Consider the following 25,115-nt stretch of genomic DNA (forward strand, 5'->3'; position numbering starts at 1 on the left):
ACCATTTGTTTATTAAACACCCATTGTGTGCCAGGCACTGTGTTGGGTGCTGGGGACACAATGGGGAGCAGACAGACCAATGCTCCCTCCCAGAGCTCATGGCCTGGTCAGGGAGGCAGGTGTTGAATCATTACTGCCAGTGTCTCTAAGAGCTCACACTATTCCTAATCACTCCACTAAACAGCCTCTGCTGGAATCCATGCCCAAGTCACCAGGCGTGGAAGACCTGCCCTTGGCCTCTCTGCCTGGCTAACAGGGCCCTTTATGCTCACCCCAGGTTCTCACGTCTGGCACCTGCTGCTCCCTGGCGCCCAGGAAGATGGCCAGTTCAAGGACCTTCACCCTCCTCTGTGGTTTGCTGGCAGCCACCTTGGTCGGAGCCACCCTCAGTCCTCCTGCAGTGCTCATCCTCGGCCCAGAAATCATCAAAGAAAGTAAGTCTTGGCCGCCCAGGCTTCAGCACCATAGGGCAATGGGGCAGGTGGAGCAAAGGAGCAGGGTGGGGTGGGGGGACTGCCCATGACTGGGGGTGTGCAAGACACAGTTGGGACCCAGGTCTAGATGAGATTCGAGTGGGTAAATTATAAAGGTTGCAAGTGCCTGTGATCCCAAGAAACCCTTTTTAAATGCCATGATTCCAAAACTGACTGCTCTGAGGTTCCTGCAGAAGGGGGGTGGCCCTGGGTGTGACGATGCAATTGCCCTCGCCTAAAACCCATTGGCAAAGCACCTCCTCAGAGTCTGAGTCAGTGACCAACCAGTCGGCAGAGGGAAGACCCCTCGGCTGGAAACCTGGCGGCCTGGATCCCAGGCACACCCTTCTCACCCTCCAGCTCTGTGGCCCGGAACCTTCCTGAGCCTGGGTTTTGTCCTTTGGAAACAAACAAGAAGGCCTCCGGGGCACAGTGGGGCACAAGTACACCTGAGTCATCCTGCCGAGGGTTGAGGGAGCAGGGTGTTTATACATCACTGGTTGGTCAGTCATTGGGCGAGGGCTGCTTCCCCAGCATCAGGTCTCCTGCACCTCTGACCTGCTCTGCACACAAGCCAAATGGGGCAGAACCCAGGGCTCCTGGCTCCCAGGCCCCTGGCCTGACCTCCTTTCTCTGCTCAGCACTTGATACTCTTTGGACAACAGACCTATAGAATGTGGATGCCAGAGAATTGTGTTTTAGGCAGCAAAACAGCCCCAAACAGGGACTTATGAGTTCCCTGCCTCTTGGCTCCAGAAGTGTTTGCTGCTGGCTGGTGGGAGGGATGCAGAGGCTGGCAATGCTCAGGGGGGTGAATGGTCCATCCATGCCCTAGCCTCCCCCATCTGGGCCACATCTATGGTAGAGAGGGCCAGGATGGAACCATCCATACCCTCACCTTGTGTCCAGGCCCGAGTAGTCTGAGTGATGCCTTCTCCCAGCATGGAGCCCCTCCTTGCCCCTCCTGCTGGACTCTAACACCTAGAATCTGTCTCCAGAGCTGACACAGAAGCTGAGGGACCACGATGCCCTCCGCATCCTCCACGAGCTGCCTCTGCTCAGCGCCATACGGGAGGAGCCGGCCGGGGGCATCCCCATACTAGGCAGCCTGGTGAACTCTGCCCTGAACCACATCATCTGGTAAGTTGGGAACTCCCTGCCCACACTTCTGCCCAGGACACACTTGGCACGTTTAATTGGTCAGTCAATAAGCATCAATTGGTATCAAATCTCTGTCTGACCACAAAGGATGGAAGAAATCACGTCCCTTCCTCAGAAGCTCCCAGATGAGTTAATAAGCATAAGAGAGTCACACGGGAGCCTGATAGGGTGACTCCAGAGGAAGGTCACTGGGGTGAGAGGGTGAAGGTGATGCTTCTAAGTCTCGGTGACAGGTGGGCCATTGACTCCATGTTCACCAGGAGAAAGAAGAAAATGGTATTCCAGGCAGAGGGGCCAGCCTGGGCAAAGGCCTAGAGGGTGAGAGGCGGTCAGAATAGATGTTGCCCAAACCCCAAGGTAAGGATTGGGAGGTCAGAGGGGCCAGGTCCCAGAGGGTCTACAAAGCCAGTTCAAAGAGCTTGGATTCATCTCTTCAGTAATAGGGAGCCAGGGGAGTGTTGAGAGCAGGAGCAAGGGTTGGGGGGCGGGGGGGGGGGGGAGAGAGAGGTGGCAAGACCATGCTGGGGAAGAACGAGTGGATAGGGCTTGGGTCCAGCGACTGGCTGGGCACCAGGGGAGATGGAGAAGATTGAGGGGAACAAGTTTGTGGCCGATGCTCAGATGAATCCCATCTCTCCTGCATCCATCCAGGCTGAAAATCACCTCAGCCAACATCCTGGAGCTGCAGGTGCAACCCTCTGCTGACGACCAGGAGCTGATCGTCAATATCCCACTGGACCTGGTGGCTGGCTTCAACACGTGAGTATCCCCTCGGTCAGGCATAGCAGGCAGATTCACCCACTCATTCCCCCTTTTCCACTATGCAGGTGTCTGGAAAAGAGTTCTAAGCAGAGGGAAGAGCAAGTGCAAAGGCTCTGAGGCAAGAGTACACTTGCTTTGTTCAAAGAATGGCAAAAGGGGGTGGGGTAGGAGAGAGGAGAGTCGTGGGAGGTGAGGCCAGCAGGCAGCCAAGGTCAGATCATACAGTGCCTTCTGGACCAAGGTGAGGACTGGGCTTCTACTGAGTGAGGTGGGACCATGGAGGGTTCTGAGCAAAGAGAAACATGACATGTTTACTATTTTAAAAGAATCCCTCTGGTTGTTGTATATGGAGGCAAGAGCAGAGGCAGGGAGGGCCATCTAGAAAAATACTGAAATAATTCAGAGGGAGACCAGGATAGCTTGGACCGGAGTTTTGGGGCAGGAAGGTGGCGAGAAGTGGTCAGATTCTGGATACATTTTGGAGGTAGGTGCAGACAACAGGACTTCCTGATGATTGAATGTGGGGGGAGAGGAGGAGAGAGATTAAAGAGTCAAGGCTGAGTCCAACCCCTGGGTCCGGGGGAAGCTAGATCCCGGGTCCGGGCGAGGCCGTGTGCCCCTGGATCCGGGTGAGGCTGGGTCCCGGGCCCGGGAGAGGCCGAGCGCCCCTGGGTCCGGGTGAGGCCATGCACCCCTGGGTCCGGGTGAAGCTGAATCCTGGGTCTGGGCGAGGCCGTGTGCCCCTGGATCCGGGTGAGGCAGGGTCCCGGGTCCGGGTGAGGCCGTGGGCCCCTGGATCCGGGTGAGGCCACGCGACCCTGGGTCTGGGAGAGGCCACACGCCCCTGGGTCCGGGTGAGGCCACGCGCCCCTGGGTCCGGGTGAAGCTGGATCCCGGGTCCAGGTGAGGCCATGTGCCCCTGGATCCGGGTGAGGCTGGGTCCCGGGTCCGGGGGAAGCCGCGCGCACCTGGGTCCAGGTGAGGCCACGCACCCCCTGGGTCCGGGTGAGGCCACGTGCCCCTGGGTCAGGATGAAGCCGTGCCCCTGGGTCCGGCCGAGACCCTGGGTCCCCCCGATTCCAGAGGGAATCGAACCTGCATTACCACCATTTGTCCACCATCCAGAGCTGAGGGGTCAGTGCCGACATGTACACATAAGGAACTGATGGACATTGATATTGGGTCTCAAAAGAACTGTTGGTCCAGAAAGAAACTCACTACAGACTGATTCATTTGCCTGTCAGCATAACTATTATTGCTCATCTCACATTCAGTTCATATAAGTATATCTCTAGTGACACATGATCTCGCTCACCTAGGGGAAATGATGAACAACATAGACTGATGAACAAGAACAGAACCAGAAACAAGGAGGCATCGATCGGACTATCGGGCCTCAGAGGGAGGATAGGGGAGGGTGGGGGGAGGGGGGAGAGATCAACCAAAGGACTTGTGTGCATGCATATGAGCCTAACCAATGGTTAAGTTCAACAGGGGGTTGGGGCATCCGTGGGGAGGGGTGTGGGATGGGAATGGGGGGATGAGGACAAATATGTGACACCTTAATCAATAAAGAAATTTAAAAAAAAAAAAAAAGGCTGAGTCCAGGGTTTTTGCCTGTGCAACTGGCAGGATAGCGTGGCCAGCAACCAAGACAGGGAAGATCGTGAGAAGAGCAGGTTTGGGCAGGATCCACATTCAGTTTTGTGCATGCTAAATGTGAGATGCCTGTAAGACACCTGAGTAAGGAGTTGGGTATAAATTTGGAAGCTGTTTTAGGATTTAAACCAGGAGAGAAATAAAAAACAGAACCTGGGACATGCTGGAGTAAAAATAATAAAAAGGTGGGCTGGCGGGGGAGGGCGAGAGGGGGGGCTCGGCGGGGCGGGGGGGGGGCGGCGGGGAGGGGGAGATGAGGAGAACCCAACACAGGAGCCTGAGAAGAGAGGTGAGAGCAGAGGACAGAAAGGGGCAGCAGGTTCACTCCAGCTGGAGCTGGGTGTGCTCACAGCATTGGGCACTGTCACTCCCAGGCCCCTGGTCAGTAGCATTGTGGAAATTCACATGGAGACAGAGGCCCAAGCCACCATCCGCGTGGAGATCAGCAAGAAAGGCCTCATCCTCAGCAGCTGCTCCAACAGCGGCAGGAGCCTGCGCATCAGCCTGCTGAAAAAGTGAGTGTGGCCCCTCCCATTGAGCTCCCGCCGTGCCTGGAGGGAAGCCCCATTTTACAAATGGAGAGCACTGACACCCAGAGATAGAAAGGGACCAACCCTCCTGACTCTTGATCTGGGGCTCCTTGCAGAGAACCTGTGATGTCGTGCCAGGCAGTGGGACAAACTTTTAAAGGTGGAGAGGAGCCACCTACCTTGGGCCCCTCACATCCCCCACCCACCCTCCAGGCAGGCTAGGGTAGAGCCAGGGGTAAAATCCTGCTCTGGCGTCAGGCAAATGCATCTCCTCATCCTATATAATAAAAGCCTAATATGCAAATCAATCAAACGGCAGAATGACGGGTGGAACGACTGGTCACTATGATGCACATTGACCACCAGGGGGCAGACGCTCAATGCAGGAGCTGCCCCCAGCCCACAGGCCCCAGGCCAGCCAAGGTGGGTGCCAGTGGGCCACCCCCCCCCCCCACCCAATCACCCTACCGGTCACCCCACAGATGGGCCCTGATCGCCGGCCAGGCCTAGGGATCCTACCCATGCACAAGTTTTATGCACCGGGCCTCTAGTTTACTATATGGGTGATGCTGGGCCTGCCTCCCTGTGCCTCAAGCTGCAGTGAGAGGTTAGCTCAGGCCACAGCTGTAACTAACTCAGCGGAGTATGGGGCACACAGCAAGGGCTCAAAACTGTGGTGCTTCCCTCAACTTCCCCTTAACAGGAGAATGGGGAGAAATGCCAACTGCCATTGTCCCAGTGTCCAGCACACATTTCTAGGACAACCCTCCCCTCCCCTGCTCCCTGGGAATTCTCTGCTCAGTAGACAGGGTCTACTCCCAGCCCTGTCTCCAACAGGCCCAGGAACCTTGGGCAAGTTCCTTTCTCCCCTGGACTCAGTCTCCCCTTCTATAAAACAAGAGAGGGGTGATCATCTCTGACCTTCCCTAAGCTCTCTCCCTTTCTCCTCTCCGGAAGGCTCTCTTTCATGGCCAACCCCTTAGCCAACAGTGTCATGAAACTCCTGGTGCCAGCCCTGCCCAAACTGGTAAAAACCCAGGTAAGTGGAATCGGGACCTCATGGGCCTGTGAAGATCGCTCCCCCTTAAGGGCTGGGGTGGAACTGCAAGCTGGTATGAAGGGACATGGAGTAGGAAACTGAGTCTGGATCATTATTTCAGCAATGAATCGTTGAGGTCAAGATAATGAACTGCCAAAAGTCATCCAGGAGACTTTGGATAGTGATGTGCTGATAAAGCGTTAACCATTCACTCTGGAGAGTTGAGGGGAGAGAGCCCAGATGTGTATGTAGCATTTGCTGCTCTCCCTGATGTAAACCACTCCCTCCAAGGCCAATATCAAGCTACTAATGTGATGTCACTGAGCAGAGTTGGGAAGAAGTGTGCTGTAGCACACCGCTGTTTGGTATTTCCACCACACAGATACAATAGACATTAATAACCTCAAGAGCAAGAAATAATAGTAAGATATAACAAAACAATTAGTGAGATTTAACTAAATAATTAGGAAGTAATGAGTTTTGAGTTTTCATTAACTTTGCTTTTAGTATAATTTATTTAGTTGTAGGTTTATATACTTTAATTTTTAATGATGCCTCAGCTTGGCACCAGCTCAGAAACGCCTGAAAATTTAACAATTTGTCCTCACAAACCAGCACAAGCTGACTCTAGTACCCTAGTGTCTCAAACCAACCGGCAGTCTTCAGGGCTCTGTCATCCACCGGGTCCTGTTGGATTTATTTTTCTGAGTCAGTAAACACGAGTCAGTCTCATTTTATATGTCCCTTACATGCCCGGGTAAGTTAAAACTCTATAAGTTGGTTCATCCACTTGGACCATGGATCTCTATAAATTCCAAGACAGCTTCACAACAATGGGCCTCCTGAGGTTCAAAGTACCTTGTCATATAACTAATCAGTTTTTTATAATAAAACTTTTTTGAAAGAAAAAGATGATGTAATAACTAAACCACATTAGGGGGAAAAATACCCATAATGCTTCTACCTTAACTTGGCAGCTATTTTCTCTTTTATATAATCCACTCAAATGGTCATGTACTATTTGTATTATTTAAGTGATATATATTTATATCTGCACTCGGTGTCAGTACTACTTTGTATTATTTAAGTGATATATATTTTCTATGCCATTGTACACTATTCATAATTATGTAATAGCTATATCATATTTAATACTTTATTAAACCATTCCAGAGAGCCTTCTTAAAGGAATCTGAAAGTAATTTTGTAAAATTTGGCTTTTCTTACATGAGATAATTTTTCTTTTAAGAAAGTATTTTTTTTCTATTTAAAAGTGGGCGTTTCTTTCTTTTTTTTTTTAAGTGGGAGTTTCTTAAAGTAGGATCCTGGAAATTTCTTGCAAGCCTTAACCAAAACCATTCTTAAACTGGCATCATACTTTAACCGCCTAAAACGTATTTTTACATTTTCTACATTTTACATTTACTAGAAAAAAATGGCAAGGACTTGGGATTACAAAATGCTCTTTGCATAAGATCTGTTTCTAAGGGTGAAGAGCCACACATAGTGAACGATATGAGACAATTGGCTGTCTATTCATCATGTTTTCCCATCATGACTCACTGGAGTCGATATAATATGGTCATGTAAATATTTTACTTGATGTGAAGGGGAAAGGCATGGCATATTGAAATCTGGCAGGGGCCCATCTAGAAAACGCTAGAGCCCCTTTCAGTGTAAATATGTGGGTCCCATCAGGAGTGCCCCCCTTATCCACGATTTCAATTTCCAAAGTTTGTTACCCATGGTCCACTGGTCCAAAATATTCAATGAAAAATTCCAGAAATAGTCATTCATAAGTTTAAAATGACGCACTGTTCTGAGGATCGTGATAAAATCTAGAGCTGTTCTGCTCTGTCCTAGCCCAGAGGTGAATCACCCCTTTGTCCAACATCCCCATGCTACCTCTGCTCCCTGCTGTTTGATCATTTAGTCATCCTCTTGGTTATCAGATAGATTGCCCTGGTATCATAGTGCTTGTGTTCAGATAACCCTCATTTTACTTAATAATGGCCACAAAGTTCAAGAGTAGTGATCCTGACAATCCAGATGTGAAAGGTATGTATAAATGGGAAAAAACATAGTATATCTAGGGTTGGGTACCATCTGTGGTTTCGGGCATCCATTGGGGATCTTAGGATATATCCTCTGTGGATTAGGAGGGACTGCGGGCTCTACCTTAAAGATTCAGATTTAATTAGTCTGGGTCACGCCTTAGTATCCCAGAGGATTCTGGCTCGTATCCTGGAGGATTCTAATGTGTGACCAGAGTTGACACCACTGGTGAAACTGAAGGAAGAGGAACTCTGGGATAAGATGCAAAGGTTTCCAGGGACACCTTTCCCATGAACAACAGGTGGTCCCTTGGCAGTGAAGTCTGGGGGTCTCTAAACCCAAGTCCTCCATCCTCCTGGGTTCTGGGTTGGCAAAGCAGCTAGGAGCAGGAAATGGGTTTTTCAGAGAAAAAGTTAACATTTCTCAAAGTGTAAGGTCCTTTCTTGAGAGATAGCAATGGGTGGTCAGCCAAAAGGTTCTTCCACTGGGGAAACTGCACCTAAGACAAAACCTTAGGTACCTGAAAATGGGCTGCCTAGAGCAGAGAATGAGCTCCTTTGGGGCCCACGGGCAGGTAAATGTTTATCCCCGTCTTGAACAGGACAGATAAGGCCAGGATTATGTGAGGCTAGGGTTTCCCACTCTTGGCAGGACTGACATTTAAACCAGATCATTCTTTGTTGTGGGGAGCTGTCCTGGGCACTGTGGGATGTTTAGTAGCATCCCTGGCCTCTATCCACCAGATGCCAATAACATCACCTCCCAATTTGTGACAACTAAAAATGTCTCCAGAAATTTCCAGATGTCTTCTGGGGGACAAAGTCGCTCCCTGATGAGAACTGCTGGCAATTTGGGGGGAGCTAGAAACCCACAAAGGACACAAAGAGATTCTTCTCATGTCTGGTTCGGTCTGTCCTGCTGGCCTCTGTTCTGAGTCTGACATGCAGAAGGAGCTCGGTAGCGACGTGCTGAAAGAATATGTGACTGAAGAAATGGCCTCTCCATCTCCTTCTCATGGAAAACATGGGCTCTTGGGAACAAGATGGGGACAAAAGTGGGGTGCTCTGAGCAGCAGAGTTGGCTGGGGGGCAGATTGCTACTGAGTCCTCTTCCCCATGGACAAAGTCCTGGCTGGCCATGAGCACAGCGGTGGGACTGAGGCCACGTGGGCTGGGCATGGGTCACTGTGGGACCCCCTTGCTGATGAAGCTCCCGCATTTGTGCTGTTACAGCTGTGTCCCGTGATCGAGGCGGCCTTTGAAGACATGCATGAGGAGCTCCTGAGCCTGGTGAAGGGTGAGTGCACTGCTCTCTCCCACCTTTTTTCTTTTCTGCTGAGCCAGCCTCCGGGCTGCGGCTCTGGAGGGGGCACCTCCCCAGTCTGGCCTGAGCAGCCGGTGGGAAGAGCACCAGTTGATCCCTGCCTGGGAGGAGCAGACAGGAATTCACAGTTCTGAGTTCACCAGTACCTACTATAGGCAGGTTTCCACATGAGCCAGCCAGTGACCCAAAGAAATCTGAGTTAAAATCCCAGCTCTACCATTGACTTGTCTCATGGATATGGGAAGCCAGCTCTACCTCCTTATCCTCAGCTTCCTCATCTGTAAAATGGGACTTATACAGCCCTACCTCAGGATTGTTAGTGAGGATTAAAAGTTTATAGGAAAGTTCCAGGCACATAGCAGAGAGAAGTTTATCCAAATGTGTGCTGAATGGATGCATAAATGAATGATACAGCAAAGACTGTGGGCTTAGAGAAAAGATCAGATGTATGCTCAGGAAGGTCATTTCTCCCTCCCTGAGATAGCAGAAATGGAGGTCACAGGCTTCTACCCCCACCTCAAGTTTCTGCTGTGCTCAAGTGCCTCAGAGTGGGGATTGTAAGGAAGGAGAAAATTCTATTGTCTACTGCTTGGGGATCTGAAGTGGCTCATTCAAAGGGGCCACCAGAGAGGAGTGGGAAGAGAATGGCATCAGTAGCATTGAGCACCCATAGAGCAAATACTGTGCTTGGTCTTTTATATGATCATTACCCCACTTCACAGATCAGCAAACTGGGGCGCAGAGAAATTAAGTCAGTTATTCGAGTTCACAGAAGTTAGTGATGGGGAAGGCTTAAATCCAATTCTTCAAATTTCAAGTGTGATGTAATTCAGATTCAAGGCAACTTTACTAGGTACCTGTCCTGTACAACCTATGAGGCCAGCATTACTGTATTACACCCCCACTTTAAAATGAGTAAACTGAGATTGAGGAGGGAAGAAGCTACCTAAGGCTACTGTGGCTAGAACGGAAGTCTATCTGGCTCCTCTGCTCCCCAGGGGTAGGGCAGGCTTGGGGGTGCAGGGAGGGGGGAGGGTGTAATTGGTCCAAGGACCTACTCCCTGCCCCGCCCACCCCTGAGCCCCCTCCACTGCCCTTCCCATTCTCCGCCCAACAGCGAGGGCAGCTGAGACGCCACTGCCCCCTCGCGGCCAAATAGGGAATCCCAAGGCGAACACGTTTGATCCAGTGAACAGATCCAGACCCATCTGGATAGGATGTCTGGTGGGGAGGTGGAGAGTTACAAGCAATAGGTCAGTTTTGTTCAAACCAGGACCTTGACATAGGATCACTGGGTTCAAATCTTTTCACAGTATGAGCAAATCACTTCACTTTTCTGAGCCTCAGTTTTCCCATTTGTAAAATGGGGGTAATAACAGGACCCACCCCCTAAGGTTATTGTGAGGATTAAATGAGCCAACACATATAAAGGTTTAACACAGTTCAACACTCAATATATGTTTAATAAATGTCAGTTATCATTTTCGCCATTGTCATTATCAACATCATCATTACTCCTGTTCCTCTCTTCTTACTTCTCCCCATGCAATAATGCAGCTCCAGCCAAAAGCAGCCCCCAAACAACCCATCCAATCCTGCCCTTCACCCTCACACAACTTTCTTCTTGTCTCTGAGCAGCACCCATTTCCATAAGCAGTGACCATCTGGAGATTGACCTTCTGTCTTCTGCCATCAAAGATAACACCATCCAGCTCAACCTGGGGGTGAGTGTCATGGACCTTGAGAGTGAAGTGGGGACATCATTGCCTTCTCTGACCACCAGGGTCAGACACCTGGGGTCTGTTTCAGGGGAGAAAACCCTGGTCACGGTTAAGACACACGGGCTGATTTAGAAAAATCTCACTGTGCTGAACATGCCCCGTGCAAACCATTCCGATGGAGGAGACACGGCAGGTAGACTCTAAAGGCCAAGCACAGAACATCGATCCTGGTGATCTTTCCTCCAACCCTGGTCTCCCCAGTCACAGGCCAGAGTGTTTGCACTGGGGCTCTTGGCCTTTTTCTCAGGCAAGCCCCTGCCAATCCCCAAACATCTGATTACCTTAAAACGGGAGCCCAGGATCAAAACACACAGACCTAAGTTTCTCTCCTAGCTCCACCAGTCCCTGACTGTAGGACTTTGGGCAAGTTTCTTCCCCTCTCTAAGCCTCAGTTTTTTCATCTGTAAAGTGTAGATAATCAGAGTCCCCAAGAAGAGAGTGAAATGCCACTGAAGACTGGCAGGCAGGAAGATCCTGGTAAATGGAGCTGCATACACCCTGGAGCTCGACTCCCTAAGGGACCACACCAACGTGGGCAGCTTGTATCCCAGACCAGTTCTCATGGATGCCTTGGAAAACTGCAGCATCAAGCATTTCCATCAATTTTTTTACAGTTTTTAATTTTCCCTTCATCCAAAGGGCTTGTGTGGTATCTGAAAAGTTGAAACCTAAATGCCAAATAAGACATTTAAAGCTTTAAAAAAAATCAGAGATTATCTGAGGGGTGCAGGTGGGGTAGATATTGCTAAGCACCTGAGATAACTCATCACCTACAGTAAGGCACTGAATTCTGGGCTGAGCTTCCAGACAGCAAGTGCAAAAAGGGAATCAGGTTGAGTGGCATTGTTTCCTTCCAGGTGGTGGTTGGGTAAGGTGTGGAGTTAAAGTTTTGATACCAGCTCTCTGCTCTGTGTCTCCTTAGGCCAAGTTGCTGGACTCACAGGGAAAGGGGATCAAATGGTTCAATGAGTCTGTGGCTTCCCTGACGATACCCGCTCTGGACAGCGCCCCTTTCAGCCTCACAGTAAGGCAGGATGTGGTGGATGCTGTACTAGCTGACTTTCTCCCTCCAGAAGAAATCATGGTCCTGCTGGACTATGTGGTAAGCCTCGACATGGGACAGAGGATGAAGCCACCTCTACTGCATCATGGGAATTTTCTGAATCAAAGGGGATGCGAAGATCCTGAAGCCCGTGGGCACGAATCCCCTGTCAGGCTTAGTTTAAACCCCTCTTGTAATGGAGTGCTCCCTCCCTCCCCTAACAGTCTGTCTCTGACGTATAGTTCTAAAGATGAAGCTTTCCCTGTAACATCCAGTCCTGGTCCTAGTTCTGCCCTCTGAGAACAGGACACACCTACTTCTCCTACCAAATAGCAGTCCTGTCTACAGTGGGGCCCGTGGCAGACATGACTAATCAATCAGGGTCCTCCCTATTGAGCCTCGATGCTGACACAGCCTTGGAATGCTTCTCAAAACAGCACACCCTAGTCAACCAGGGTGTGCCACCGCCTCCAAGGTGACTGATGGGGAAACCGAGGCCTACAGGGCAAAAGCGTTGCCCCAAAGTTATGGGAGGGTGTCCGGGCTTAAAGTAAGCTGACAGACAACAGATAGCCAAGCTCTTGAGGATCAAAACTCAGAGTAGAGGGCTGAGATGGTGAGAAAAGAGGGATGGTCACCAGCAACCACATTCAGGACGACAGTAAGAATTGGGGTCACTTCTCTGTGCGCTCTGGGAGCAACGCACTGCCCACAAACCCACAACCACCACCAACCCACAGGCCGGCGGGGACCCCCTGCCTCACAGCAGCTAACATAGGACTGTTTTTCACCAGTGACAGATATGTAGCCTGGACCACCGGGCCCACCCAGCTTCTCTGGGGTCCTGGGGACCGCAGCAGTGGGGCTGCTGCAGGGATGTCTCCCCCGCCCCCCCGCCCCCCAGCTGACCTGTCCTGGCTTCCTCTCTTCCTCAGCTTCCTGAGATGGCTCTCCGGCTGAAGGATAGCATCAAGCGGATCAGCGAAAAGGTTGGTCCCCTGGCCATCTGCAGCTTGAAGGCTGTTTGCTGGGGTCTGCCCTCAGGCCTCCGGGGAATAAAATGACGTAAGACCGCTCTCCTCCCTTCCAGCACTAGTGACTTCTACAGACCTGCCCCTGTCCTCAGGAAGATTTCAGTCCAACAGGCCAGGTTGACCTGAGTCACATAATTACACAGATAACATGTCAGTCCAGAGGACAGATGCTAAGGGTTATGAGAGCATTAATGGGGGCACTGACGCAGTCCGGAAAACTAGGGAGGCTTCTCTGGAGAGAAGAGGATTCCAGACAGAGGGAGAAGCCAAACCAAAGGCTGAGATGGTGAGAGCAACCCATTTCGGGACGGAGAGGACAGTGCGGCTGGAGCACGGAGAGGATGCAGGGAGGCCGGGAAGCTGGGCACGGGCCAGGCCACATGGGACCTGTGGGCCACATGCAGGTCTGATGTCCTTCCAGGCGGCGGATCAGCTGAAGCACACGCAGATTGTGAAGATACTAATGCAGGAGTCCCCAAAGCTCCTTCTGGACAAGGGCAGTGCCAAGGTGGCCCAAATGATCGTGCTGGAAATATTCGCCTCCAATGAAGTCCGCCGCCCCTTCTTCACCCTGGGCATCGTGAGTTAATCGCATGTGACATCGGCGGCAATCTGGGGGACCTACGCTATTCCGGTTCATCTCTCTTGCTTTGCTAAACGTTGCCACCATTCTTGTCACCCAGCAGGATGGGACTATAGCGAGTTCTAACCCCAAGAATCAGGAGCTTTGGGGGCCCAACTCTCACCCTGTGACTTTATTAGTCAGTCAAGACTTTGTACCCCCTTTTCAATCAGTTATTGGCCACCCAATAGTCCCCAGGGGTAGTAAGGACATGACTCCCAGCAAGGCAGCTCTGTTCAAGCAGGAGCATGTTTGCAGCGAAGGGGCTGGGGACTGCTAACTGCAGCCCTCGGCAGGGAGGGATGGATGCCCCGCCTTCTAAAGGGGATCTGAGGAAGGCACTGACTGGACCCCACTGCAGAGGCAGAGAGAAGGGAGAGACAACACAGGATTCATGCTTGGCTGCTGGAACCGTGCCCAACCAAGGAGTCTGGAGAGTACCTGGTTGTTGGAAGGAAGCTAATGCTGACTATGCTCACAGCAGAGTTGCTGTGTATAGCTGTACGGTTGCCCACACACAATTTCAGGGGTGCCATCCACAAAAGACTACAGGAGACACAGTGCCCTAGCTTCCTGTAATGAAGGATATTCTTTTGTTGTTGTTGTTAATCCTCACCCCGGGGATATTTTTCCCATTGATTTTTAGAGAGAGTGGAAGGGAGGGGGAGAAACGGAGAGAGAGAAACATCAATGTGAGAGAGACACATTGATTGGTTGCCTCCCACACATGCCCCGACCGACCGGGGCAGGGGATTGAGCCTGCAAACTGTGCCCTTAACGGCAATCGAACCCGAGACCCTTCAGCCTGAGGGCCAACGTTCTAACCACTGAGCAACTGGCTAGGGCTATTGAAGGATATTTTGATTCCCAACCAGCAGTGAGAATGAGCTTCCCTGGTGACCTGGCCGCACCAGGGCCAATGGAAGGCACTTTTCAAAAGGCCTCGGGAGCAGCTCACTGGAGCTGGAGCCTGGCACCCTGCCCTCAGGCTGCCCCCCCTCCCCCCAGGTCAAGCTGATGTATAGCTTTGGCACTTGTATTTGAAACTTGACTTTGCTTCTGACCTTTCTGATAATAATAACAATAGTTAACATTACCAGGAGGTTACTGATCCTTGTCCCTCAGTCTCCTCACCTCTACCATGAGGTAAAAATAGAAGCCACTTCAAAGGGTTGTGGTGATCAAAGGAGATAATCATATAAACTTCTTGAAACTGCCAGGCACATAGTGAAGGCTCCGCGCATATTGGCTGCTGTCATCATTTCCCACAGCAATCCTATGTGGTTATCTGTTCAGTGGGGAGTGGGTACAGGTACTATTCCATTTAATAGATGAGGAAAGTGAGGCCAGAGAGGTCAAACCCTTTCCCAAGGTCGCAGAACCAATAGCTGAGATCCGAGTGTCAGCTTGACCCCAGAACCCCTTGCAGAACCCCATACCCCACCTTTGACGCATCCTCTAAAAGAAATGTGGGCTTCTCGTTGCAGGAAGCCAACTCAGAAGCTCAGTTTTATACCAAAGGTATCAATCTTATGCTCAACATAAATGATATCAGGTAAATCATAGTGAAGAATCTGGTGATTGAGAATGAGTGCCACCTGGTGACCGTTGGGTTTCTTTAAACACAGTGTTGTGAGTCTCTGGGGTGTGAGCATCCAGTGAAGGCTACCCCAGGGCAGGCAGAAAGAATGCCATATATAATAGGTGCTCAAAACAGCTGTTGAATGAATGAATGCATGAATGAATGAATGAATGAATGAATGGGACTTGGAGGGACCATTCTTATGGGCATTTTCTGTTGCAGTTCTGAACGGATCCACCTGCTGAACTCAGAAATTAACCTGTTCAGCGTGAGTATTAACAGCTTGTCTCTGGGGACACAGAAGAGCCCAGAATGGTCCATTTCAAAGGAGACATTTTGCAGAATGTGCTTTCAACAGGTCCCCATGGGCAGCCCCATCATGGGCTGGCCGGCCTCCACATTATCAGCTACACAGTCTAACCTCCTGGTTCAGACACTCACCTGCTATGTGCCAAACACAGCTGAGAACACACACATACGGACACTCAGATACACATCCACTTTCCTGTGAAGTTTTGACCCAAAATTAAGAAACAACTCTCCCCTATTCACAATCACATAAACTCACCTCAGTGACCATGAGCGGCCCTTTTCCTGATCCTCAGCTTCCTCATCTGAGTCGGACTAAATCAGAGTCTGAAATTGGCTGAATCCTGTCTTGTGATGTGGTGTCGGTTCTGGGGGTTTGGTAGGTTTGTTTTTGTTTTTGTTTTTTCGGTTGGTGTTTTGTTTTTTGTTTTTTGCCTTTACATGTGCTCTTTAATATATTTTTATTGATTTCAGAGAGGAAGGAAGAGGGAGAGAGAGATGGAAACATCAATGAGGAGAGGGAATCATTCATTGGCTGCCTCTGGTACACCCCACACTAGGGATTGAGCCTGCAACCCAGGCATGTCCTCTGACTGGGAATTGAACCGTGACCTCCTAGTTCATAGGTTGATGTCAACCACTGAGCCATGCCGGCCGGGCTGTCCTTATATTTTTTTTATTTTTTTTTATTGGTATTTTAAAACGGGAGGTTTTACATGAAATCAGGACTCTGGCTTCCCTTGAGAAGTCAAAACCTCAGGAAATACAGGGCTAAATTTCCTAAGGCACCTTCTGCTGGAGGCCTTGAGAGTAGAGGGTGGGGGCACATCCTTCTGATGCACCCCAACCCTCTGACCTATGGGATCCCAGGGCCAGTTGGGTTTGTGTCACTCCTAGGAGCCCTAGCAACTTGGACTGGCAGGGGACTTGGGATTCCAGCATCTTCACCAGCTGTCCTCAGAATGGGGCTGGGCTGTGCCCATTCTAGGAATGGCTGGGAGAACTTGAGATTCTCAGCCGGGGAACGATGTCCCTTCTCTCTCACAGCCTGAAATTCTGAAAGACATCGTCACTGATCTCCTCGCCGGCATCTTGCTGCCAAATCAGAATGGTGCGTCCCTTTGCTATCCATCCCCCCACTTCCCAGGGCTGTTGAGGGTGGGTGCGTTACTTCTCCTGCCTGAGTCTCCATTTGGGGCCCCTTTCATTCATTTTGGAATTTCATTCAAATTCCACTTCTCCAGGAAGCCTTTCTGGTCACCCATCTGGAAATGAGCTCTCCCATCTCCACCTTCCTTTACTGGTTCCAGAGCCTAGGCACGCAAAAATGAGCCAGGCAGTGCCCATGGGGGTGACAACAGGAGGTGTAAACAGACAAGAGCACACTCGATGTGCCTCAGACAGACCTGGTTCCCCAAGTCTCAATTCCCTTTTGCTGGCTGCCTGGCCTTAGATGAGCTGCCTTATTATTCTGAGCCTCAGTTTCTCCATCTGTAAAATGGGGAAATAAGAGTACCTTCCTCAGAAACATAAAGGAGATGGTGTTTGTAAGGGGTGGAGGGGGCTGACTAGCACAGTTGGTGCTCAACATTTCTCAGCCATTGTTGTTGTTGGTGTTGTTATTTGTGTTCATGGTGGAGGAAGCCGAGAGAAAAGATGGAATTACTCTAATTAAGCCTCAGGTCATGGGGGTGGGAAAGTTGGTAACCTATGACAAGCCCACCTCTTTCATTTCTTTATTTTATTAGAATGAGAAATCTCAATTCCCACACTTGTGCTGTGGATGATGGGAGGCCTGGTTCTTAAGCAGGAGTGTGAGAGGAAATGGGGGTGCCCTTTGGAGCAGCCAGAGCCAGTGCTGGGTGGAGGCAAAGGTTAAGGAGATGAGGCTAAATGGATGCTGGGCAGGAGAACAGCTGAGCAGAGGCAAAAGGGACAGTCTGCATTGGGCATGCCAGGTCCTGAGCCCACCTCTGGGAATTGTGAGCTTGCCCACAGATGCCCAGGCCCACCCCAGGCCTACCAGTCTCCAACCATATTTGTTATTTCAGGCAAAGTAAGATCCGGGATCCCACTGTCGATTGTGAAGGCCTTGGGATTTGCCGGAGCGTCATTGTCTCAGAACGAGGTGAGTGGGGTTGAACATCCTGCCCCAGGGAGGGCATAGTCACTAGGAAAGCCCTGGGCTGGGAGGTGTGGGCTGTGCTCCAGTCCTGACCCCGCTGGTCACGCATGAAGGACCTTGGGCAAGTTGCTTCTCTCAGGACCTCAGTTCCTCAATTGTAACTGGAAGAGTACAACCGTCCTTGACAGGGGTCAATACACCTCCAGCTTTTTCCATCCTAGCTGTCATTCATTGGTTTGTTCATTGATTCAGTAAGGCCTGTCACAGTAGATGTTCAATAAATGCTTATTGAACATCTGACTCTTGTTGGCAGCTGTTAGGGAGAGGAGCTGTAGCATCATCCACCACCACCCCCAAATATTGTCATTAATAATATTTAACAGCCCATAATCATTTTGTGCCAGGTATTAGGGTATCTTGCTCAGTTTTCACAACTACCCTATGAGGTACATCCTATTGTCATCCCCATTTTACAGATGGGGAACTGAGAGTGAGAGATGGCAAGTCCATTTCCAAGGTCACACACTCAGTAGGTGGCAGAGTAGAGATCTGCACTCAGCACCTGCCCTGAAAACCCCCCGCTTTAGGCTCCAATCTCCACACGAGCCAATGACAGTGAGGTGATTCCATCTTAGTCAGCTGGCCAGCAGGCATTTACTAAGCACCTACTATGTGCCAGGCACTGATCACAACTGTGAACAAAAAAGACAGAAACCCCTGCCTTCTTGGAGTTTCTAGTCCACCCTCAAGTGGGGGAGACATTGAAAGCAGAAGTATTAACCATTAAGAGCATCCACAGGTCACTGTCCACCATTACATAGCTAGGGTGCCCAACCAAAGGCCAGGGAGGCACTTCAAGCTGTTTAGTTCCAGAGAAATCCCCAGGGGAAAGGAAGTCTCAAAAATGCCCTACCCCACTAGAGTCGAATTTGGGGGAAGGGCAAGAGGCTTTGTTAACAAGCTTCCAAGGCAAGTTGACATTTGACTTATTATCAACTGCCCACCTCAACAACCGTGCCCACGCTTTAGCTGGCTTTGATGGAGAATAATGAGAACGACACTGTGGATGGTACCGAAAGAGGCTGAGAATCTAGACCTAGGGGCCAGAGGACCCTGCCTCTCTCTAGCCACGGGACCTCAGGCATGTCCTCCGGCCTCTCTGAGCCCAGCTTCCTCCTCCACAAAACTCAGCAGATGTCTGAATTCACAGGCCATGCACTGATGGACGACATCACAATAATCTGAGTAAAATATAAGTCGTTTACTTATCTAAGACATACATGCACTGGATTGGCGTTGGATGGACAACGGGTATCCATACAAGCTGAAGCTTGGTTTATTTCACATATCTCTTATTAGGGGACATTTAGTAATGCTCCTCTTTTTCTTTTTTTTTAAAGCGACTTGCATCACATAATTCATCATTTACAGTTTGAGTTGGAAAAGTATGATTTCATTCTTTGGAACGGTTTCCAAATTTTCTGTTCTACTCTGTTCATTTATTTTGGACTCAGCAGCACATTTATTTCCTTTTTATAGCTTTATAAAATAGTATGTTTTAAAGTCTAGTCAAACAAATGAATAAGTGGTTAGATATGAGATAAAGCAAGTATAGCTTTTTAAGTGGGAGCATCTAGATCATGAGTATATAAGTGATCACATAAAATTCTTTCAACTTTATTGTATGTTTGAAAATAATCAAAATAAAATGTTGGGGAAATCTAATAGATTAAGTTCTTCATATCACACTTAGTTAAAAAAAAAAAAAAAGCCAGAGCCTTGTTAAAAATTTAGCTGCCTAAATAGGGGGAAGGGGGGATATATGCAATAGTTTCAAAAATTAAGATTTTTTAAAAGATTCAGCTGCCTAAGGCCCAATGGATACAACCAGGAATCTTGCATTTGAGCAAACTTTTGGGGGCGTGTTGGAACTAGGGACAACGATCCTATATAATCTTACACTCTGCAGGCAGACCCTACTCCTCTGTCCCTTCCAAGAATTCTGTATGAGTGAGTTCAGGACCATGACCCTCAATGCCAGTGGTCACCTTAAGGAGGACACGCCAGCGTAAATCACAAGGCAGGAGGTAAAAAAACAACCCAGTTGACTTTTCTCTTCCAATTGCAGGACGCCTTTGTGATCACCCCAGTCTCCTTGTAGAACCCTGGACCTCTCTCCTCTCTTCCAATGAAGACCTGGACAGTGGCCACCTGGGGCAGGCTGGCTCCCAGTGGCATCCAGCTCCGTAGGTTCCCTCTTTGCAATAAATAAATAGTTGTCTATGACTTCTGAAGTCTGGAGTGTATCTTTGTCCCAGGAGTCACTGTGTCCTTGGCAGGCTAACGGGCTGGACATCCGAGCCACACTTGGATCATGTTCAGGCCCTTCTGAGCCGATCTGGGCCACATCAGACCACATGTGGGTAACCTGCACTGGTTGTGCCCTCCTGCCTTCTGGGTTGGCCCTAAGACCCCCACTTGGTGGGACAACCTCTCGGCCAGGGTCGCATGCTTTGTTGGTCTTGGCAGTGTGGGGGGTCGAGGGCTGTCTGAACAACGTGACTGTAGAGGCAGGCTTTGCGTTCTGGCCGGCCGCCCTCGATGGTTGTTGACCCTGGAAGGTGGCTCCCCTCAAGGGGCCTCAGTTTTCTTCTCTATAAAGTGGGGAGAGTCATATTCCCAATCTTAGAAGGCTATAGTGAGGATGACATGAGAGAGAGTGGTTCCAGACAGGTGGGAGGTGCTCAGACAATGTCCCTGCGGGTGATGTCATCGTCACTGTTGTTGCCTGGCCTCCAGGATGTTGGGCCTTATCACCGAAGGCCCTTCCTGCTTGGACAGCAACGGGACTGCCATTGTCTCCCTGACATCCCTGAAGCACCAGGTTCAGCACAGACAATAGGGCCCCTGTTCTCCAGACTCCAGGCCCCCCCACCCCCCCTCCCCCACCCCACCCCCTACCCCCCCATCCTCCCCCCACCCCTGAGCACACGAGGGGCCTTGCAGGAAAAGGCATTACCCAACTTCAGGGCCTAACCAGGCATAAGAACAGCTCGCAGCCTGGAGAGGCAGCCCAGACGGAGTTTCTATCTACAAGACACAGGCTAGGCCAAGAGGGACACAGAGGGGCCAGGATAAGACCCTGCACAAGGCGCTTATACCAGGGACAGTGAGCACTTCCTTCCTCGGCCGTGGCTGAGCTCTAGGCCCAGGGCTGCAGCTCCCAATGCACCGCTGACTCCCAGCCACACTTGGTGGTCTGTGTCCCCCAACATCACATCGCATTCTTTTCCAAATCATATTACCTCTAGGGGTGAACTCCCACTCGGCAAGAGAGATCCAGAAAATTGCTCTCTGCCTGACCATGTAGCTCAGTGGTTAGAGTATTGGCCCCGCACACCAAATGCAACCAATTAGAGTGTCTCTCTCACCTTTCCCCGCCCTTTCTCTCTCTTTCTTTCCCTTCCCCCTTCCTCTCTCCTTAAAAATCAACGGAAAAAATATCCTCTAGGGAGTATTAACTTAAAAAAAGGAAGTCGGTCTCCATCTTGACTGGGGCAGGTCTCTGCTGGTTCCCTGGAGTCATACAAGGATCTGTTGGGGGGCTTCTGAGGAGCCTGGGAGATGGGGCAGAGCCTGTGTTCTTGGGTCCCATCTGGTGCCGATGAAGGGGCCCCTGTCCCAGACGATGCGATCCTGTCAGCAGCAGCGAGCACTCCCACCCCCCAGTCAAGCAGAAGCACCTCCCCTAAACAGCCATGGCTGTGGCTCCGGGTTCCAACCACCCACAACCTCTGGGGCTTCCTGGAGGTTAGAGGGTAAATAACCCCACTTCTTCACCCCACGGGGCAGGGAACAACCCCACACCAGCTCCCATGATACCCCAGCGGGACAGAGTCCTGGCCCCCTGGAGTCACTTGCTTGATGGGCTGTCTCTTTCCCTTACTTTCCCCCTCCCGCTACCAGAGTCTCCTGAGATCACCTCCCAAATCAGCTACCTGCACGTAAATCCTTCTGGGGAACCCACACCAAGACAAGCACCTGCCCTGCTAAGGGTCTGACGGACCTTCATCCGCCCAGCCTTTCCCACGGCCTACAGCACCCCCACTTGACAAACGAGGAAATTGAGGCTCTGACTACATGACTACCAAGCAGCCCCTAAACATTAGCCCACAATGCCTCCTACTCTGTAACTTCATCACTCCCCTCGGGTCTTTACCTCCCATAAAGGAGAGTGTCTTCTGTGCCGGCCCCCTTCCATCTGAGGCCTGAAACACAACCACCGTCCATGCACCCCTGAGGTAGGAACCCCCAGGTCAGAACTCTAAGACCCTACGACCTTCCTGGGCTGGGGAGAGAAAAGTCTTCTATTTCTCTTTGAGTCTTATTAGCCACAGAAGATAAAAAAAACACCCAGTGATATCTCAACAACCCCTCCGGCCTAGCAGGAGTCATTATTGTCTTTGTCTTACAGATGAGGGACCAAGTAACACACAGCCAGTGAAATGAAGGGAACCCAAGCCTCACCCACGTGCCCGTTCCCCCAGGAAATCTCCTTTCCGCAGAGATTAGTCAGTGAGGTAAAGCAGACCGATTCCATGAGGCTCCAACCAAATTCTTCCCTCCTGTCCCGTGTAGAGAGGCCAGATTTTGGAAGGGGGTGGGGGGAAGACCTCTAAGCCTCCACCAACACCCTGTATCAAACCCCAGTGACTCGGATGAGAAAATTAACCCCAGAGCCTTTCTCTGGCCCGAGTATTTGGCAGCCATGTTGAGACCCAATCAATAGAAATGAGGGGGACCAGCCATCTTTTAGAGCATCTTCCGACCAAAAATGACACTGAGATTCTAGAATAGGTACACCCCATCTAAAATATGCTCCCGAATCATGCTAACATCAACCGCTTGCTTTTGATATTAGCCAAAGAGAGATTTTGAGCACTAGCTGACATTGACCTAGCATTTCCTGGGCAGCTTCTGCCTTCCAGGCCCACTCTTCCACCATCAGACCCTCTGCCTGGTGTGTCCAGCTGAAAAAATGGAGTGTAACACCTACGCTGACCACATCTCTGAGCTGTGAAAGGGGAAGGAATTAATTATAGAGAGAATCCTGTGGAAAATCTAAACCTGGAGATGAATATGCCTGCCCTCAAAATAACCACACTGGACAGCAGTTAATGAAGGCGTCCCTGGTGACAGAGCCAGCTGTGCACACTCGCAATGGTGGCGCCAGGATACTCACATAAGAGGACCTTTGCATAGCAGTTTGGTTGGGAGTGAGAACTTGGGGGCCTGGAAGCCGTGTTGCATAATAACACTGAATTTCCCTTTCACTGGGTAGCCAGTCCCCTCTCTGTGCCCTGATTTCAAATCCAGTTTTGTCTCAGACCTGCTGTGTGACCTTGAGAAAACCACTTAACCTCTCTTAGTCTGTTTTCTTCATCTATAAAATGGAAATGAAAATAAGTAACTTCTTTTGAACCCTTTCTATGTGCCAGGCCCCGTGCTAACATCTACATGCGTTACCTCAATGATCTTCACAATATCCAAAAGACATACGTGGATTTATTTTTCTCCTTTTGCAGACATGAAAAGTGAGTCTCAGGAGGGAAAGCAACTTGCCCACAGTTACACAGTTACCGCGTGACAGTGGGGATTTGAACGCAGGCCTGTCTGACCACAGAGGCATGGCATAGAAGACACATATGGAAAAGGCATGGGGAATGGTCTCAAAGTGGTCACCGGGCTCCTCCCAGCCCTGCCTCTATCCCTCACCTGCTCTCTTCCACACGCCCCTCCTCTCCCCCCCCCCCCGCCCCCCAATATACACCCTTACTCCCTTGGGCTCTATGGCTGGCACATTCTGTATTAGGAGCCTCCTTGGGTCCCTTTCAAGAGTGATCGCCCAGCCAGGCTCTGCGGCTCTGATGTTGTACCTCAGGGAAAGGGCCCAACCCCCAAACTGAAGCGTCCTCCCACTTCCTCCCTGGGGTATGTTGGCTCCAGCCTAGAGCCTGCCCTTTTAGCCTTGGGGACAGGCCATATCAGTTTTGGCCAGAAGCTCCTTGCCACCCTCTGCCAAGAGGACCCTCCCTCCCCTGAAGAGCTCCTCTGAGCACCAGCCGCAGCCAAGGGGCTGGACTTCCTGCCATGGGCCACCCACCGGCTTCAGAGCTCGGGTTATAAACGTGTCTTTCTTGGAAGCCGGAGACAGAGACCAGGGAAAGACTCCAGGCATCCCTATTCGTGTAGAGGTAAGGACAAAGAGGCTCACAGGGGCACTTCGCGGGTGTTTCTAGAGTGCCTACACTAATGTGGTGAAATGGTGCAGAGGGTCTTAGTGCCAGGCCAACCTGGGGTCAAATCCAGGCTCTACCACCTACTACCTGTGTGATTTGGGGCAGGCAACTCATTGCGCCTCTCTGAGCTTCAATTCTTGTCCTCTGCAAAATGGACCTGCTAGCAATCCATGATCCCAGACCACTGCGGTGAGGACTCAGTGATGGGATGGAGCTGGTAAAGCTCTTGGCATGGTGTCTGCCACATAGTGAGGGCTCAAGCAGAAGTCAGGGCTGGTGGGGTGATCTAGGACAAGAGAGGGAGAGGGTGGGAAGATGGTGTGAAGTACTAAGGGCAGGGAGGGAGGAGGGACTGACTTGGGTGAACTGATTGAGGGAAGTGTCTGTTATAGGACTGACAAATAGTGGGTGAATTTTAAATAATCCTAGAAGCAAAATATAAATAGCTAATGCCACGAGTACAAGTTTTCCAGTCCAAAATTTGCATATGCAAACAAAAACTTTCTTTTTTATACCCAATTATATCACAGTTTTGGGCAGCTCCCGTGCCACCAAGCACCAAAAATCTGGATGTTTCTGACTCAAGGCAATGCCAGAATGTTCTCAGGCCCTCGAGGGCAGGCTAAGCTGCTTTTGGGGGTATCCTGTCCTTGCTCAGGGGAAGCATTTACCCTCTGGGTGGCTTCTTCGTAGGCGTGCCGTGGGGGTGCATCGCTGGCTCCTCGGCGAGCCCTGCTTACGCTAGCATATGTGTCTGCATCCCAGCTGGTCCCTGCCTTGCATTTCAGAAGCCGAGTCTCTTGGTGACGCACTTATGCCCACCCAGCGACACCCCGCCCCCACCTACAGGCTCCAGGGTCCTGACTGTGCCCTTTTGGCCACCCTCTGCAGGGCTGGAGTTCAGCCGCTAGGACCCCGTACAAACATACTAGTTGCGATATTGAAATATTTCCTTACTCGTTGGTGAAGAGCCATGGCTTCAAGTCCCAGGGGCCTAGCTCAGCCACTATGGTGCCTCCCCCAGGACCCTTCCCTGTCCTCCTCAAGATCCTAAAACTTCCTACATCTTTAAACATCTCACAGTGTGGCCCAGCCACATTAACAGGGGTTAGGTCCATTGCTTGCTCAGTGCTTGGTGCATATTGTTGAATGTATTCCTCACAATTAATGTTTAATCCCAGTTTTACGGATGAGAGGTCAGAGGTACCGAGAGATCAAGTAACGTGCTCAGGGTCACACAGTCAGGAAGTGGCAGAGCCCAGATTTGAAGGCAGCCCACACAAGGAGGAAGGGCACGCCAGGCGAAGAGAACTAAACGC

General features: G+C 50.6%; 1 protein-coding gene across 1 annotated transcript; it reads left to right on the forward strand.

Annotated features, from left to right (window-relative positions):
• Positions 1–316: 316 nt before the first annotated feature.
• On the forward strand, positions 317–24,707 carry BPIFB1 (BPI fold containing family B member 1; the record flags this gene model as incomplete). The annotated part of the gene is made up of 14 exons (XM_079784716.1): positions 317–434; positions 1,472–1,613; positions 2,286–2,393; positions 4,430–4,570; positions 5,543–5,624; positions 8,912–8,975; positions 10,641–10,726; positions 11,706–11,885; positions 12,761–12,814; positions 13,281–13,439; positions 14,969–15,036; positions 15,286–15,331; positions 16,420–16,483; positions 24,688–24,707. The coding sequence occupies exons 1-14, from the start codon at positions 320–322 to the stop codon at positions 24,705–24,707; spliced, it is 1,329 nt and encodes a 442-aa protein (XP_079640842.1). The 5' UTR covers positions 317–319.
• Between the last annotated feature and the right edge of the window lie 408 nt (positions 24,708–25,115).

Source organism: Cnephaeus nilssonii, assembly GCF_951640355.1.
Source record: "Cnephaeus nilssonii genome assembly, chromosome: 11".
In the NCBI taxonomy this organism is placed as follows: domain Eukaryota; kingdom Metazoa; phylum Chordata; class Mammalia; order Chiroptera; family Vespertilionidae; genus Cnephaeus; species Cnephaeus nilssonii.